The sequence below is a fragment of the Oryzias melastigma genome, linkage group LG3, assembly GCF_002922805.2.
Source record: "Oryzias melastigma strain HK-1 linkage group LG3, ASM292280v2, whole genome shotgun sequence".
Classification (NCBI taxonomy): Eukaryota; Metazoa; Chordata; class Actinopteri; order Beloniformes; family Adrianichthyidae; genus Oryzias; species Oryzias melastigma.
In genome coordinates this window covers 19,100,578-19,118,663 of record NC_050514.1, presented here as the reverse complement: position 1 = coordinate 19,118,663, position 18,086 = coordinate 19,100,578, and the positions used below count along the sequence as shown (strand labels likewise).

General features: G+C 37.9%; 1 protein-coding gene across 1 annotated transcript; it reads left to right on the top strand.

Moving 5' to 3' along the window:
- Window positions 1–8,718: 8,718 nt before the first annotated feature.
- cmtr2 (cap methyltransferase 2) lies at window positions 8,719–17,868 on the top strand. The gene is made up of 3 exons (XM_024296297.1): window positions 8,719–8,771; window positions 12,944–14,203; window positions 15,638–17,868. Exons 2-3 carry the CDS (start codon window positions 12,953–12,955, stop codon window positions 16,781–16,783), a joined length of 2,397 nt encoding a protein of 798 aa, XP_024152065.1. The 5' UTR covers window positions 8,719–8,771; window positions 12,944–12,952; the 3' UTR covers window positions 16,784–17,868.
- The last annotated feature ends 218 nt before the right edge of the window (window positions 17,869–18,086 follow it).

Sequence of the window (18,086 nt, the reverse complement as noted above, 5' to 3'; positions counted from 1 at the left end):
AGGATTCTGTTTGGGGAGGATGCACATTTCTCTCCCCTCCCTGTACAGTCACCGGCTAATATTCACAGAGAGACAGAAGAAAGTAAACAAAATTTGATATGAAAATACCAAGGGGGTGACTAGAAAGCTAAAGAATATTGTTGGTTGTGGATCCACGAGCCTGTAAATGTGCTGGGATGTGTGAGATCACAGATGTGCTCGAACACAAAAGTGAACACATGCGTGAAGCGCATTATTTAAATCTGCATAGCTGGGCTGTCACACTTTCCTCAGAATACAGATTGTGCAAAAGCATTAGATTCTATTACTAATGTGCTAAACTGTGAAATTTAGATAAGATTTTTTAAATCTATAATGGAAAATCCGATTGATAAAATGTTGCAGGCATCCAGGTGTTTAAGAGGCTTTCCATCACACTTGGGTTTAATTTTCTGAGAGACAACCACCACCTGGATTTATGACAGATCAAGAGTCCAAATCCTGCTTGAGGTTATGCATAAAAGAGCAGATTACTTCAAAAATTATCAAATGAAAACCTATGCAGACTCATGGCTTTAAATATTCACTTAAGTAAAGTCTCACAGCAATAGGATTTTTGCTCATGTTTGCCATTTTATTATCACTTTAAATCTACAACCATGAATGAAAGCAGATACTAATCTGCAACAGACTAAAGAAGCAGAAAATCAACACATTTAACAGCAGTACGAGCTCATTTTATTTTCCCTAATCAATATGTGAGGTTTACATGATGAGACAGATGTGTCTGGGAGGAAAATGTGGAAGGGAAGATGTTTTATTAAACGTTTGAATAAACTCATTGAATGCAGCTGCAGAGGCGCACAGCCTCCGGCTTTCTCTGCTTATCCAACCTATGGACCAGTCATCTGCTTAAAGGATATGAGAGACTGGAGCCAAAAGTCTGCAAAGTCACTAAGAAAAGTCACCATGAGTTCTTCACTATGGTGTTAAAAGAACAGAAAAAGAAAGTTCCAATCAGGTCAATGACAGGGATCAAACTGTATGAATGTTACAAAAACACTGAACAAGATGTGTCCCATTTTTTTTTATTCGATCTATTTGCCTGTAAATAACTTTCCTTTTTTTATTGGTGAACTGTATATTTGTCACTGTAAATGATTAATTGTTTTCCTTTAGCAGAAGTCCCATACTACAGGGAGGAATCACACTTTTCATATCTGGCAGTTTGATGGAAGAGTCCAGGTTTGCAAAACGCTAAAAAAATTGGCACTTTTCTGACAACAATATCCCAAATAGAAAGTTTGGTGAAGGAAAGGTTATGTTTTTTTAAGGAGCTGATTTTGGTCTTTTATTTACAATAAAAATAACTGAACGTTTCTGAGATTTTAGACATGCTGCCTAATTAGTGTGACTGCACACAAAAACAGTAGATAAAGTCTTGAAAATCATCAACGAGGACCTTGGTGGGGTGACTCACATAGAATTCTGACCTAATCCTGGTAAAACATCTTTAGAATAAGTTAGTAAAAGTCCAATATGAGTGTCTGAACTCACAGATACAGACTGAAAGAATGCCTCAACAGTCATGAGAAAACCAGTGGAACAAGAGTTAAATGTGGTGCAGCTACAAAGGGGGGGCTGACATCATATTAAGCCCTATGGATTATGGGATTTCACTTAAATACATACGAGTGTAAAGACAGTTTTTAAAGGCCTGCATGTTTAAGATTGAATGAAAACCACAGATTTTGTGGTTTTGATAGTGTTTGGTTAATCTAATCCCATATTTCCAAGAATAATTTCATATATTACATATTGTACAAAGGTCACAAAGTGTCGTAAATATGCATTTTTGATCAAACAAAGCTGCTTGACATAAAGTTTCATAGAAAAGAACAGTTTCCAAATGAGTTGAAAAGTATTTAAATAATTTACTCAAGGAAAAAAGTTGATTTAAGGTGGAATGATCTCCTTAAATCTATGAACAACTATCCACTGTGATGTATGAAAATTAGGGTGAGACAGAATAACGGATACAGTGAAGAGGATGCGGCTGTTTGTTGCACCACACAGTGTGAATAAGAGGCTGTAAAACAACATGACAGCGACGGGCAGGAAGATGAAGCAGCCCATCCAGCTCACGCTGCGACAGTGTGGAGCGATCAGCAGTGAGAACGATGCAGCTGTCCATCAAACACTGGGAGGGTTTACTCATTTTACTACACAGGAATAAGAAACACACATCGCATCAGTGTGGCTGTTTTAACTTTTTTGATCAAGAGGAGTCAGAATTCCTGTTTCATCGTCATCCCTGCAGGTTCACACTGGACTTTTACTCCCTTTCTACCCCTTCATTCAGTGAATAGCTGGTACCATCGAGAAATCTTCCAAGACTCTTTTCCTGCTACCATTTGAGTAACAAACTTGTTAGACTTTTTGTTCACCAGCTCTGACTCATTGCACTAAATCCTGACGCAACAAGCTTTAAATCCCAAAGCTGAGCAATTTCAGCAGAAATGCAATCTAATCATTTACAGCAAAGTCTTCCTCTGAAGTGCAGGCTGTGTGTGAAGCTGCCCATCTGCATGCTCCAAAAAGCAATAAACACCCAAGTGCATAATGTTAGAATGAATGTAACAGTGATTCATGTGGACGTGTAAATTTATGGCAAATTAGACTCTCTGAGTTTCTCTGCGGAGCATCTTTTCCCCCTGTGTTAATACGGCGCAGACGCCGTCAGAACAGGAGTGTACAGTTTGCGAGTTGGAGTGACGTGCTGCATTATTGCAGTAATCAGCCATTTAAATCAGCTGTATGCCGAGGGTTTCAATAGGCTACGGTAACAGCACACATGCAAACAATTCTCCAGCCAAACGCTGAAAGCTGTTTGTTGGAAAACGATTAAGCTTCAGTCCATTTGGGGAATCACACTGTGATTTTTCTACAGCTAAACTTTGCCTGAGAACAAAAAACTGCATCATTTCCAGTATTGTTGGCAGACAAGCAACAAATCTACAGCCCATCACCCAGTGAGAGATAGGAGTCAGATTCAGTCAATGCAGAAGGAAAAAAGGAAGATGTTGTGTTCAGAATGTCTGCATGTTCCAGTTACTGGTGTATTTAAGACAAAATGCAGCAGGGTTTTATAATGATGCAGCAGACAAAATTGGTTTGTGCATTAAGGTGTCAGATAGTGAAGCTGTGAGGGAATGTAGAGCTGCTGTTTTTTAGATCAGCATGTTTTTTTTCATTCATGTTTTTTTGAATTTAGTTTTGGCAACAGTCGTACACAAAACTATTTCAGAACAACTTTTCAGAAATACAAAAAGTGTGAACAGGATTTACACAACGCAGAAAATGAAAATTGAGAAAACAATCGGCAAGATTAAAACAATAGTACTTTGAGGAGGTTGTTGATTCAAATTCACGGTCAGATCACTCAAAAAACTTTAAAAATTGAGTCATCCTGCAGACACAGCCGTGCTCAAGAACAATATGAAGATTTTAAGCCCTCCAATCCAACCTCTTAATGCTGAGTGTCAAGCAGGGAGGTACTGGGTTCCATTTTTAGAGTCTTTGGTATGATTTGATCTAGATTTGAACTCATGACCTTCCAGTCTCTTCTACAAGGTCACTGAACTTCTAAGTGACAGATAAAAGCATACATTATTTTCTTGGAGTAAATATTCCTTGTAACTTGTCTTGGAAATCTCGAAACACTTTTACCAATAAAAAAAATCAAATACAGTGTCTGTCCTATATTAATCCAATTACTTTTCTGATTAAAACTACCCTGCATTCTACTGTTACTAAATACCATTTGTGTTAAAATATAGGGAAAAGGTTTTAAAAAATCCATACAAAACCAAATTTTCTTTATCAGAAAAAGTCATAAGAATAATAGACCATACTTGACCAATTTTTATTCAATTTAATGCTCTAATGTTCTATTTACTTGTTAGTCTATATTTGGTTTTGTAACATTCAACGTTAAAAGTAGGTAATTGCTAAAAGACACATTTTGTGTTGTTTGAAACCAGAAACAATAATTATAATCTCTGGGGTGTGGGTGTGTTTTTTTAAAACCAGGCAGCAAAAGCTAGTTTAAAGCGGAGAAAGAGAAATTAGTTTTGGGTTTTGTGTGTATATAGATTTGTTTTTAAAGAACAAAAAACAATGAATAATCTCTGTTAAAATTTGACCACTAAAATTTACAAGAAAATAATTATGTACTTAGGATAAGCCCGATAATCTTCATTCTGCTTTATTTTTTGTAGCAATGATTAGTTTTATACAACTGCACCACACATTAACAGTTTGTATGATGGAACAATGAATGCAACAATGGATAATAATCAACCTACTAAAAAATGTAAGCTTCAATTAACCACATTCACAAAAAAGGAAAAGGAAATTAATTTAATGACTACACAACATCATCAGTTGGACAACTTTAAAACCAGTACCCTATAAACATGCTAAGAATCTAGACTTTGTTTTCTTTCTGAAAACATAGAGCCAGACTTTTAAAGAAAATGAGAATTAAAAACAAAACAACTCAAAGGAGGAGTCTTGAAATTTTACTTTTTTCCAATACTAAAAAATAGTCATGAAATTATGAAAAATAATAATTTTCAGATGAAATTATATGTTTCTGTGTGTGTTTTTTCTGTTAATAGGACAAAAGAGCATGGTTTCCCAGGACATATAAAATTTCTTGTTAAAGATCATCTTATTAGTGTCATTTATCATAAACCTTTAAGAAAAAACTGTTACAGGCAGGTTCTTAGGCATCTGTATTTACAAGCCGGAAATAAAAAACAGATCTGCGTTTGTACAATCAGATAGTTGCTGATGGAGAAAAACTGATGCACATGTAAAAAATGTGACAAAAATGTAACAAATAACAAGACAATATCTTTATTTTAAACATACTGTCAAAGAGTGATAAAACCTTGACTATATCTTTAAAAGATGCAGCACACGTTAGGTATCTGCAGAAATGTTTATGTGTTCAAAGCACATAGGAAGAACCTGTAATTAATTGTGATTATTTTCACTTGTGCCTGTCTGAGGGCAAGAAAAATGTTTCTGACAACACAACAGAGAGAGATGTTGTTAAGTCGTCTGAAATCGGATCAAAAGTTTTTTTATGCAGAGCTGTCAGCACGGTTGAAAATCCTGTTACACCAAATGCCTTTTATGAACTTAATTTCAACCAATTCATTCTGCCAGATTTATGCTATAAAACAGATAAAACATTCCAAGTTGTTATTTTCCATTAATAGCGCATTAATAGCTTTTTTTGTTCTTTTTTATGCTGGGGAGATACATCACTTGTGACGTTCCTGCTTAGAATCATGTAACACAACAATGACAGTGCAGCAACTTAAATTAAACTTTCACATGAATTAGGTCAGATGATGTTTTTCTCAGCATTCACACCCACAAGTTCTAATTGAATAAAAGCCTCGTGTCACAGCCTCCCCCACCTTCCAGTCTGAAACCATCACCTTAGCTGTTTTTGGAGTGCGAGTATGAATCTGTGCAGACAGGCACGCAGGCGGAAAGTCCAGTGGGTGCAATGATGTGATGATTTACTGTGTGATGACAGGCATTTTTTACAGAAATGCACCCGTACGCAGGCTCCTCTGTGGGCACAAATAAAGTACAGTGGACATACCTGAGCAAACATATCTTCAGATGGATGTGTGCTGCATGTATGTGTGGGCGTGTGGTACTTGCACAAATTGGATGCCAACAAGTGCCCATACGGTCTGATTTGTGCCCTCTGCACCCCACTTCTGTTCAGTCAATCCGTTTTATCATGTCAATTCAATTTAGTGGCTGAAGTGAGGTTTAGTGATGTGCCTTCAAGCAAAGAGCAGCAGCAATATTTGGGAACCAAAGCATTGTTAAACTGAGTGAAATTGCCTGTGTGGCAACACGTTTCTGAAATGAAATCCAGCATGGCAGAGATGGGGCATAATCAGGTTGCCAAACTGTTTGAACACATGCTGGGACGCTGCACACACTCACTGCTTTGGCAGCCACACATTTGAGGCTTTGGCTCCACTCTGCTTATATTTTACACAGAGAAAGATAAACGAGCTGCAAGTGCTAGCTGCTGTCTGGAAATGGAATCCAGAAGATTTGAACGTTTACCAGTCTGTTATGTAACACCTGACATGTGCATGCATTCATACAAACTGATTGGTTTTTATGACACAAAAAGTTATTTTAACTTTTAAATTATTAAACATTTTTTTTACAGTCTTACATTATTTTGTACCTTATATTATGGAGGATTTCTCCTTAATCTGTGGTTCTTTTTTCAGATAATTTATACTGTATAAGTCCACAATTTATTGGTGGTAGAAGACTGACCAACAAAAAGTATGAAAACTCAAACAATATTAATATTTTCATATTGTTAACCAAATTGTACTAGAAAAAATATTTCCCACAAACCCAAATTGTGTTTATTCAATTAGCTTTTTTGCATGGTCTTGAAACTGGAATAAATATTACTTTTTAATGTACTTTGCCAAGTGCGCAAATGAAAAATGTACCAAAGTTGTTCAGTTATTCAGTATTTTGGTTTTATTTCTTCAATTGTTTCCTTTCAATTCAGTTTTTTTATAGCCCAATATCACAACACAGTTGTTCAAACGGGCTTCACACCAATAATTGTACATAAACATAGAATCAGTCATAAATTATAAATAAAAGCTAATTGCTAAACTAAACTAGACAGACCCTGAACATCCCTGCCCTTTGAGTCTCCTTCTCGGTGAGGAAAAATTCCCAAAAAAAAACAAAAAAAATGATTGTTTTTAAAAAAAAGAAACTTCAGGGATGTTCACATGAAGGAGGGATCCTCTCCCAGGACAGACAGGTGATGCGACTGCTAAAGAAGAATTATCTCATCTAATTCTACATTTACATCTTCATTCATTTGTAAGATAAGGATGTCATATATCACAATGCTTGTTTTGGTATTACATTCTTCACACAGAAAAATAATTAAACTATAAATCAAACATTTAGTAAAGATGTGTTAAACTACTTGTGTCAAAATTGACTGACTTATATTACATTGCACTACAAATTATAAACTAGCAAAATAAAATAATATTATAGATTATTCATTTAGACATGTGTGTCATTCTATTTCTGTCATTTCTGTAATATTTTACTGTCAGAAACTCCACTGTAACATAAAAATGAGAAACAAAATTAAAAAAATATGTATCTGTTTTGTTGCACAACAATATATGCAGTAGCTTATTTCAACAGAAAATTAAAAAGGAAAGCAAAAAAAAAAGAATTGCACAGGATTTACATAATCAGTATAAAGAAGAAAAAATGCATGCAACTGGAAAGCTGCAGTTCAAGACTAAAATAAGATTGACGCTCTGTTTTTGGCATATTTCCAAAGGTTAATTGACTGTAATTGTTGTTGAATGGAAAATATGTGTCACTCACAAAGATTTGTCAAGGCACATTCCTTAATTTCTCCTTTCTCAATTAAAGATTTTCCCTTTGAGTCTTTACAAGATGTTGACACTTATGTAGGATTAAAATCTTAAACATAAATGACAAAAGAATTAATTAACTTGTCCTGTACACTGCCAAACTGCAAATGCTCCTTAATTTAGGCTTCAAATATTAATGCAATAATCACAGTCTACAGTGATTTAATTCCTAAAAGCACTAGGCAAGTTTTAGCATAAATGTTATGCTTTTTACACAAATCTGCAGCATTTTACCAGACGTTAATGCATCAGAGAGTTTTTGAGTTACATTTTTAATGGATTTTTCCCGAGCAAAAACACAACCTTTATATTCATTTTTCTTTAGTTGAAAAGTCATGTATCTAAAAGGCATTTTAGCTTGGATAGAAATTCACAAGCTTCATGTTAAGACGATTTTCCTCAAATGACCACAGTAGTTTATGATTGATTCTGTATCCGCCTGCACCATAAAGCGTTGTCTCCATCCACCACACCAGTTGTGGTGTCTCTCACAGCTATTGTATTTTCCAGTTCACAGACTGATCTCAGTTTTCAGTTTCTATCTTTCTTCAGCAGAGTGACAGGGGGATTGTTGTCAGACAGCAGCTGTAGGAGATGAGGAAAACGCTTGTTTGCATCAGTGCAGTGTTGCTGTGACAGAGAGCAGATGTTCATAGTGACTGCTTGGTGCAGTTGATTTCTGCTCATTTGGCTGAAAAATAAAACAGAACTGTCAACATAAATTTTCATTGTACCACTACTGTAACAAAATAACTCTGTGAGGAACTGCATTTTCTATTCGTGCAAAAGATAAAATAAAATAATTAATCTGCACTGTTTATTTAATTTAAATAAGTCATTTTTTTTATTTCACTCATTACAAACAATTCTAACAATTAAACATTCAAATTAAATGTAATAAATGTAAATGAGCAAAAATTAGTATCATTTATAATATAGGACCTAAATTTGTAATGAAAAACACAGAATTTTTCATGTTTTGCTATTGGTTTTAAATATTTTCTACTTTTTTAAGTTTCAATAAAAAGTCAGCAAATTGTTATTTATCATTGCTTTGACATGGGTTCAGGCGTTTTGTTTTTACGGCTAGTAACTTGTGTTTAGCTCTGTAAATATGACTGAATTTGAGGCATGATGTTTCGGGAAAAATGTGATCTGTTCCTTTAAGATCCATTCTCTTTCTACTTTGCGCATGCGTCGGTTTTGGTCACGTGGGATCCTGTTCCGTTTGCTGAGGAAATCCAGATCCAGGTTTGTTGGCTTTCTACTGTTTGCAGGGATTGCTTTTCTCCTTCGCACAGTATCTCTTTTAAGGGATTGTATAAACGTATTAGTTTTCCAAATGTTTGTTCTCAGGAATACATTAATAATGAGTTATTATGAACCTTAAAGAATGCACGGTCACAGCAACAAGAAGCACACTGAAGTTCTCCACAGTAGCTCCAGACAAGCAACTCAGGTTCGCTTTGTTTACCTCACACATTAGGACTGTCTTACTACACATATTTACCACCTAAGAAAGTTCGAGATTTGAAACTATTTAAAAAAAACGCCTACGAACAGTCTGTTCACATTAAATCAAATTTAAAACTGTAATTTGGATTAATCCGATTTATAAATTGATTATCTTTATTGGTCAATACTTGATTATATTCTTTTCCAAACAGCTTTTGTCGTTAAGTTCTAGTTTAAGAATTAAAATAAAAATGACAATGCCACTGTTCTTTTTCATTTAGTAATTGTTTAATTTTGTTTTGAAACAGTGTAAATTGATTAAGGATACAGAGAGATGAGATGTGCAGGAGGTGACATAGGAGGGAAGGAGCTGGAGGAAAAGCTGGAGAGGTGGAGGTTTGCTCAAGAAAAAAGAGGAATGAAGGTCAGATGCAGCAAAACAGTATTTGTGTGTAAATAAGAGGATCTCAAGTGGAACGGTGAGGTTACCGGGAGCAGAGGGGAAGGACTTTTAGGTCTTAAGTCAACAGACCAGAACAACAGAGAGTGTGGGGAGAAAAGGTGAAAAGCAGGTTGGACTGGGTGAAAAAATGTTTCAAGTTTGATGTGTGAATAAAAAGTGTCAGCAAGAATGAAAGAAAAAAAGTACTGCAGAAAAAGCAGTCATGATGTTGGTTTAGAGACTGACTGAGAAAAGACAGGATTTTTAATAATTGCTCCAACAGTTGATCTCTCCAAGCTGCATGCTTATTGTAGATTGGGTCATCCCAGTGTTGTTCTGGTGTACAGTCGTGTCCCTGGTTTCCTTTGACAGCTCTTTGGTCTTGGTATTATTAAAAAGATTGCAGTTTGATTGTTTAAGGATGTGGACAAGTGTCTTTTGGACAGATAAGCAGTTCAAACTGTTGTCATTCATAAAGGTAATGGGTGAAGAATAGAAAAGTTTATTAAAATTAAGTAAAAGTCTGTGAGGAACTGAATTCTGGCTTGTTTTGGGGAGATGAATTCTTATTTTCTCCACTACTGTACAAATACATTCTTGAAAAATAATAAAATTCGATTTTTTTTTTTAATTCTCAAAATTGAAGTAAATCTTGATGAACATTACAGACCTCTGACATCTTACAATGTCCCTCACTGGCCCTCTGTGTAGGTTCTGCTCAATGTGATCAAGTTATTAAACTACTTATTGTGTTTAATACAATCAATCTTTAAAAAGCACCTCAGGTCATAAAGAGCAAAGAATAAAAAATACACTTTTCATGTGACAGTAACCTATTAAACAGTAAACCAGAATATTGTAACATTTTAAAACCTATGTTTTTGTTCTTTGAGCTCACTGTGCAACTACTTTGTTCTCATAATGTGTTGATTAGCAAAACAAAAATGACATTTTGATAGATGAGTCATCAGAATCCATTTATTTTTCCTTCTGTTGTGTTAGAAGAAGACAGAGAACAGAGGAACTCCCGGTTATTTCAAAGGCTTGAACATGGCAAGCTTTTTTCCAGCAGGGTTCATACATGTAAAGTAGACAGTGCGCTGCCATTTATCACTGAGTCACTGCTTACCGAGAAGACTTGACCCCAAAATGCCTCTTCCTGCCTCTCTCAGCATCTTGTGCACACAAGCAGAAAATTAGCTCCAGTAATCTCACTCTGGCTGTAAATTAGAAATAGTTGGACACTAATCTGGGTTGTGTGAAAAATGTTCTGTTGCTTTGATGTTATTTTTGTCTTTATTTTAGTAAAATTCCTGCATCTCAGACAAATTTAGCTTCTTTAAAAACAGCATTTTTTTACGGTAGAGCTAAAAGTTTAAGCTAAGTTGTCATTTGGTGAGTTTAAAATGAATCACCAACATGTGATTACTAAGAATGTCAGCATTCTAAAAAAAACTTAAAGTTTACAGAAATTAGGGCTGCACGATATGAGGAAAACTTTCAATGTGTGATATTTGTGACTCACAAATAGAAAAACAACTGATACATAAATTCCATATAATTGCAACAGTGTCATTTAAAAAAAAGTCAACATAAATTATACTACAAGTCACCTAAATAGGAGACAGTTAAGAAGTTGTATGTCGAGAAAACACACCAGAGGATGACTATCTACTTTTCCAGTAGTTCTGGGGAAAACTAACATGGAAAAGAACACCAGGCAACTATAGGTTATGTGCGCTTGTTCTTTAATAAAAGTGTTATCTCTTTGTCTTTGCATGTGTGTAAACGTTTAAGGTAACTGTTTTTGTAGTTTACACAGTCTTTTCTGATACATGTATGGCACAAACTGATATCACATTGACGGTAGATTTTTGATTTTGGCCTAATAGAGATCTACTGTCTTCAAGCTCAACAGGGTCAGAAAGCAGAAAATCTGCTCTCTGACCTTAAGTAATGTAGATGAGTAATGTTGGATTTTGGTTCACAGCTGTAGACTTTCGAGGAAATTGACATTACTTATGACAGGCAGCATAAAATGCCTTGTGGTGTATTCTCATTTCATGTTCATTGAAGTTTTAGATTCCTCGCATGGTGTCCATCTGTATGAGACTAGTATGAAGTGTGACAGCTGAACATCAGTGATTCAGTTCTTCATCATCTAAGACGTGACCGTTTTAAGACCCACTCCAATGAAAATTGTGATTTGAATGTGTTCTTGTGGGACATAAATAAAGGATATTAAGCTTAAGGTTGCACTTTTAAGTGTTTCTTTATTCAAATTGTTGTGAATCTGGAGCAGACAAAAATATACTATTTGAAAAAACTGTGGTGTAGAAGCTACAGTCAGGAAGCCGCAAGCTCCCTGCTCTGCTCCATTCTGAATAGATCCATGCACGTCTTTGTTTTCCTCACCGGAGCTGCATTTGGCTCAGAATTGTACGAACTAAACTTAAAATGGCACAATCATAATAAAGACCACCAGGAATGCTTTTAGAATAGAAGAAAAGATGATCGTTTCCACTGAGTGGTCCGGTCCGTCTGGTACGGTAAGGAGTAATACGATACAGTCTAACTAATTCTGGTGAGCATTTCTACTCATTTAAAGGGGCCATACCATGCTTTTCTTAATTCTTTCAGAGTAAACTAAATCCATATAAATGATTCTATATTGCGATCATATATCGCAAAGCTAGCTTTTCACCACTTGCTTCGCGTAGAAAGTGTTTTTTTCTAAGCCTGGGGGTGGAGCAGACTTCCGTTTCTCAACTTGTGACATCAGCACGACCCGCTCGTTTTTCGTGGATATGGGAAGGGCTGTAACTGAGAGCGCAGTTTTTTAGAGACTACTCAGAAATGCGTGAACAGATCAAAGTACCACTTTGGGGTTCTTTATTGTAAGGAATGAACATTATATTACACTTTAAAGCTCAAAAAGTCAAATTTTCATGGTATGGCCCCTTTAACTCTCGCTTCCACTGAGTGGTTGGTTTTCATGGTGCATGCGTGGTGTAGACTGCTAGCGTACCACTAGATCAACCTGTTTCACACTGTCGCCAAGGATGGCAAAAAACATTTGCAGTTCTGCTGCAGACCAGGCCTTGCTGTTTTTTGCAGGCATTTTCAATATAGACTCGTGACCAAAAGAGTACACAGAAAACCACAAAAACCTGAATGCTTACAAACGTTGGAAATGTTAGCTTAAATGAGCGCTATCTAATGTCGTCATCACTTGTGGCTACAGCAGCTCCGCCCCAACCGTTTCCTTGCACTTTTCAATGACCCTACGGCCGATGGCGACCCAAAGGGTACGGTTCGGTACTGTTTCATTGATCCATTTTACAATGGAAACACTCCAAATACCGGACCAGACTGCTCAGAGGAAATTAGGCTTAAATGAACGAGAGCTCTAAAAATAATAGGAAAATGTCCCAGGTGTGTCATTAGAAGGCTGAACTTTCCAAAAAAACTAGATGGTCTTTCTTTTCTGTCACTGTCCAACTTTGTACTCTCTGGTCCCTGACAGGTGAGGAGGATGAGTTCAAGTAATGGAGCCAGGAGGAAAGCCAACACGCTGCCACAGTTCAACAATGTCGAAGCGTCCCACCTTGACGCACCGGCTGAGGTACAAAGTCTTTTTGGGAAAGTTAGAACCTATGTGAAGCCGTCCGGTGAGGAATGGGCCATTCCCGGCACGAGTGATGCTCTCACTCATCAAGCAGAGGAGCACCAGCGCCTGCAGGAGCTGAAGGCCTCTTTGAATGCCGTGAAGAACCAGCTCAGTGATAAAGACGTGCAGGTGTGGCATCAGCACACCAATGCAACCAACCGGGCGGGGAAGGTGATTGCTGCCGTGCGCTCCACAGCCAACGCAGAGATTTGCACCCAGGCCTGGTGCAAGTTCTATGAGATCCTCGGGAGCTTCAGCCTTCTTCCTGAGAAGGCTCTTTGGAGCGGAGAGCTCAACACCGTTCATCTGTGTGAAGCTCCGGGAGCTTTTATAACTGCTCTGAATCACCACATTAAAACCAGTGAGGCGACACGCTACTGTGACTGGTGCTGGGTGGCCAACACCCTCAACCCATACCATGAAGCGAACGGAGGGGGCAAAACCATCGCAGACGACCGACTAATCGCCAACACGCTGCCATGGTGGTTCTTCGGCTCAGACAACACGGGCGACATCATGGTGCAAAAACATTTGTTGGATTTGCATAAGTTTGTGTCGAACATGCATACAGTTGATTTGGTGACAGCTGATGGAAGCTTTGACTGTCAGGAGAATCCAGATGAGCAGGAGGCGCTGGTGGCCTCCCTCCACTACTGTGAGACCACCGCCGCACTGCTGCTGCTGAGCCTCGGAGGCTCCTTCGTCCTGAAAATGTTCACCCTCTACGAACACTCCTCCGTCTGCCTACTCTACCTGCTCAACTGCTGCTTCCACTCCGTCAACGTCTTCAAACCTGCAACCAGCAAAGCGGGAAACTCAGAGGTTTACGTCGTGTGTCTGAACTATAACGGCAAGGAGACTGTAAGGCCCCTCCTCTCCAAACTGATCCGCCACTATGGGGCAGATCTGGCTGACAGAGAGGCTCTTTTCCCCCGTTCCCTCATCCCAGAGTCGTTTCTGAAGCAGCACGAAGAGGTGTGCTTGTATTTTCACACGCTGCAGGTAAAGACGATCACAGAAAACCTGCAACTGTTCCAGAAGATGAGTGCAGAGCGGAGCCAGCAGCTGGAACACGTGCGAGACTGTGTGGCTCAGGAATACCTGCAGCGCTTCCAGGTAAGAGGTTTTTACCTGATAAACCAATTATCCAATCACTAAAAGTAATTAGGTGACTGTAATAATTAGAACTGACTTGTTTGTGTGCACTTTAGAAATCTGATAAAATAAAAATCCAGGTTTACATTGTAGTTTAAGATCACATTTCTCTCAAAATTTGTGTGAAATTTTTAAACATTTTTTAATGATCTGATGGAAAAGACCTAAATAAATCAAATACCAGCAGAAAATGATAAAATCACTGAAGAGAATCTTGTTATTTATATTTATATTGCTTGTTTTTCCTCCCACTGCAGCTTGCATTAATCCCTCAACTTTGTAATAGAGTTAAAAAAAGAGTGGATCAAATCAGGAAATGTAAAAGAAAAAACAGACCATTTTACTGAAACAGTAGAAGACATAATCTTCTTGCACCAGATAACTTATTTATTTATTTGTTTTTTGTCCCTGGAAAGCAGCATGAAGAGCAGCTGCAGCATTTCCATATTCATTTAGTAATTATGTGCATGACTCAGGAAGATTCTGGATGCTTTATTTACTCAGGTGTTTTACCATCGGTCCTGAAGACAAGAGGGAGAGGATTTTACAAAAACTTCAGTTTTCAACCTTCTCACTGCATGAGAAACTGCGGCGTACTTTTTGATTCTGAGCTGAATTTATCCCACACATTAAAAATGTCATAAAGATTAGATTTTATCTCTTAAAACATTCCTTTACTTGCCAGCACAGAGGTGCTGATGCATGCTTTTATTTATAGTAAACTATTGAAATTCCCCGTTCTATGGTTTACCCCAAAAAATCTTTTCTAGACCTACAATTATTGCAGATCTGTCCTGCATGAGTTCGGACGAGGACAGGGGGGGATAACACATCTTAAAATGTGTGCATTGGCTCCCAGTGTGTTTTAGGATAGATTTTAGGATTAATTTAATTGGTTAATAAATGTTTAGTTGGTCTTTGGCCTTCTAATTTTAGAAGTATAAGTCCTTGTGGACCCTGAGGTGCTCCAGCGCTGGCCTGGAGCAGCTGCAAAGGGCCGCAAAGACAGTTTTAGCTATTTTGTTTGTTTGTTTTGAGTTGTAAAGCAATTTGAGCTCCTCAAAATTTGATTTGATTTGATTTAGGATTGGGATTTAGATTTGGTTTGGATTTGATTCAACTTAGTTTAAATTTATTTTTAATTTTATTTCATTTTAATTAATTGTTAGTAATTTAATTGAATTTTAATTACATTTTAATTTAGATTTAATTTGGTTGAGCTCCCAAACACCCTAACCATGTGAAAATAAATGTTCTTAGTTTGGAAACTGCATAATTAAAATTATACATTCAACTAAAGTGCCCAAATAACTTGTTTAATACTTCAATTTTTTTACATTTATATTTTTGGATTTCAGCAGCCTTGTTTCACGTTTTGAATGTGTCTCTGTGCAGGTGAGCTTTCTCCCACGACGTCAGTGGGTTTCTCGTTGCATGGTGAGGCCTGCTTGCAGCATGGTGCCTGCAGGCCGACCCACGGGACAGAAGAAGCAGACGGGATCCTTCAATGAACGGAGGGAGTTACAGACTCTGAGCTGGGGGGAGCGACTCGGGAGGAGCTGCCATCTTGCCTGGATACAGACACACTGCATGGAGGATGGAGAGGCGGGATGCGTACTGGAGGGACCTCTGTCGAGCTGCAGTGTGGATTCCTGGTATGTTGTTATCGGGGCTGCACTGCCGGCTGTCAGGAACTCTCCATTCTGTGAAGGAGAGCTGTTAAACCACTTAAATGAAGCCCTTGCAGACGCAGCTGTCGACTGGACCTGTCTTCCTCCCTGTGGCTCCTGCCATGTAACTTGCACAGCCTCCGTCTTATCTGAGGCTGCAGGCTCTTGTGCCCTCCCAGCTGGCTCTGTGAAAAAAGAGAAGAAACAGTGTCTGGTGTTTGGCAGCGACTCCGTGTGGGGTACTTGTCAGAGCCAAATTGGGGATTTAGTCTTAAAATTGCGCTCTGAACCTTCATTTCCACAGGGCTTGCTGCATGACGGGGAGCCGCTGTACCAGCAGCAGCTCTTAGACTGTGTCATTTACTCCCTGCAGATGCTGAGCTCAGGAGAGGCCCTGCTGCTGCCTGTTCTTTCCGCCCTCACGCGAGTCACTGCGGCAGTCGTGCTCTGCCTGCATGTGTGCTTCTGCTCCGTCTCGTTTAAGTGTCCACGCCCCTCCGGTGTGGTCGGAGCGCTGCTCGTGTGTGTTGGGTTCCGTCCCAAAGCAGCCGCCCGACTGCTCCCATTTCTGACCGACGTGCAGCGAAGCGTGAGTGATTCGTTAAAACAAGATGAGGCCTTGAGTAAAAGTCGTCCTGGTGGAGGTGGACAGGTGCTGCAATTTGTTCCCATGGAGGAGCTGCTGAGTGGAGGACTGATGGAGTTCCTGTGGACCATGAACTCTGAAATCATCCGTCAGAAGCTGCATCTACTCATGGAGCCGCAGCTTCAGGACAGTGAGCCCTCTGTTCTTTCAAAAACAAGCCAGAAGAGGCGCTTTAATTTAGCCATTTCATCAGACAGATCCCACGGGTCCTTAAATCATTTCTGAGGGCGAAAATCAACACTCTTGCTTTTAAAAAGTGTAGACAGATTTTTAGATAAAGAGGAAAATGGTGGGAAAAACAGAAGTTTTTCTAATTAAATCCTGAAACTACTGCTGCAGCACAGAATTTAAAAGGTTTGTACAACTAATTGTGCCTTAGTTCTGTTGCCTTTAAATTAAAAATGTAAAATAGAAAGCTAATGGTTTACAGCTAAGTCTAAAACACAATTTACATGTCTGGTTAATTCATTTTGACCGAGGCCGTTAATGAAAAATCAAAAGTCTGTGTTGTTCACAGGACTCAAAATAAGGAAGCTATAAACAAAGTAAATGGATATAGCTCTGCTGTTACTATTATTAAATGATAAAAACTGTTTAATTAAAAACACTGCAGCACAAGACAAAGCGAGCGTGCAGGTACATCTCTGAATGAATGCCTACTAAAATAGGAGCAGGCTTTGGTGTATTAAAAAAGTCTCTATAAACAATGGGAATCTATAAAGATTACTTTAGATTAATTATTCTCTGCTTTAGTTTGCATTCAGACCGAGGAACCAGCTATTTTCATTTTATCATGTGTAGACAGAAAGATAAAACAAGAATTTAAATCTGTGTTTATGAAATATGCTAAACTCAAAAATCCATAGCAATATTTGGGATTTACAGAAGAAGACATTGGAGGTTATTAAAGCAATAATATTATTTCATAATAGGTGTTTTTCTGACTTCAGTATAATCTGCTCTGTTGCTTTTTTAGCAGCTTGTGAAAACACATTTTTACTGTTAAATTTTGTGTTCAGTTCACCACCTTTAAACACTTACAGTATATCCAGGAAATATAGTAGAATAGGACAATTAAAAATGCACATTTCCTTCAGGGATCATCATTTGGATCTCAACCAGATCTCTGCACCAGTTGAAGATAAATTTCTATTTTGTATTTTTAAAGATTGTTTTTCCTTTTGTGTTGGATGAAAGTGTGAGGATGCACTGAAAAAAAAGATACTTGTTTACTAAAGTTTTTATCCATTCAGTTTTTCTGCCATAAGTTATTCTTTTTCCAAAGAAATAAAAATGAAAATCGTATCTTCTCTCTGTGACTGCCGTGTATTTTTTAACAGTGACACTACTTTTTAGTTCAAACTGGAGACAGTCTGAGTCTTCCTCCACCGATGGGTAGATGGTGGCTCTCGCTGCTCCGGCCTCTCCAGAATGTTGTGTTTGTTAATGACGCAGAACTTGATTTTATTTTCTAATCACTTTCTTCCAAAGGTGAGGGGATTAGGACACTACATCGTGAAGAAAATAA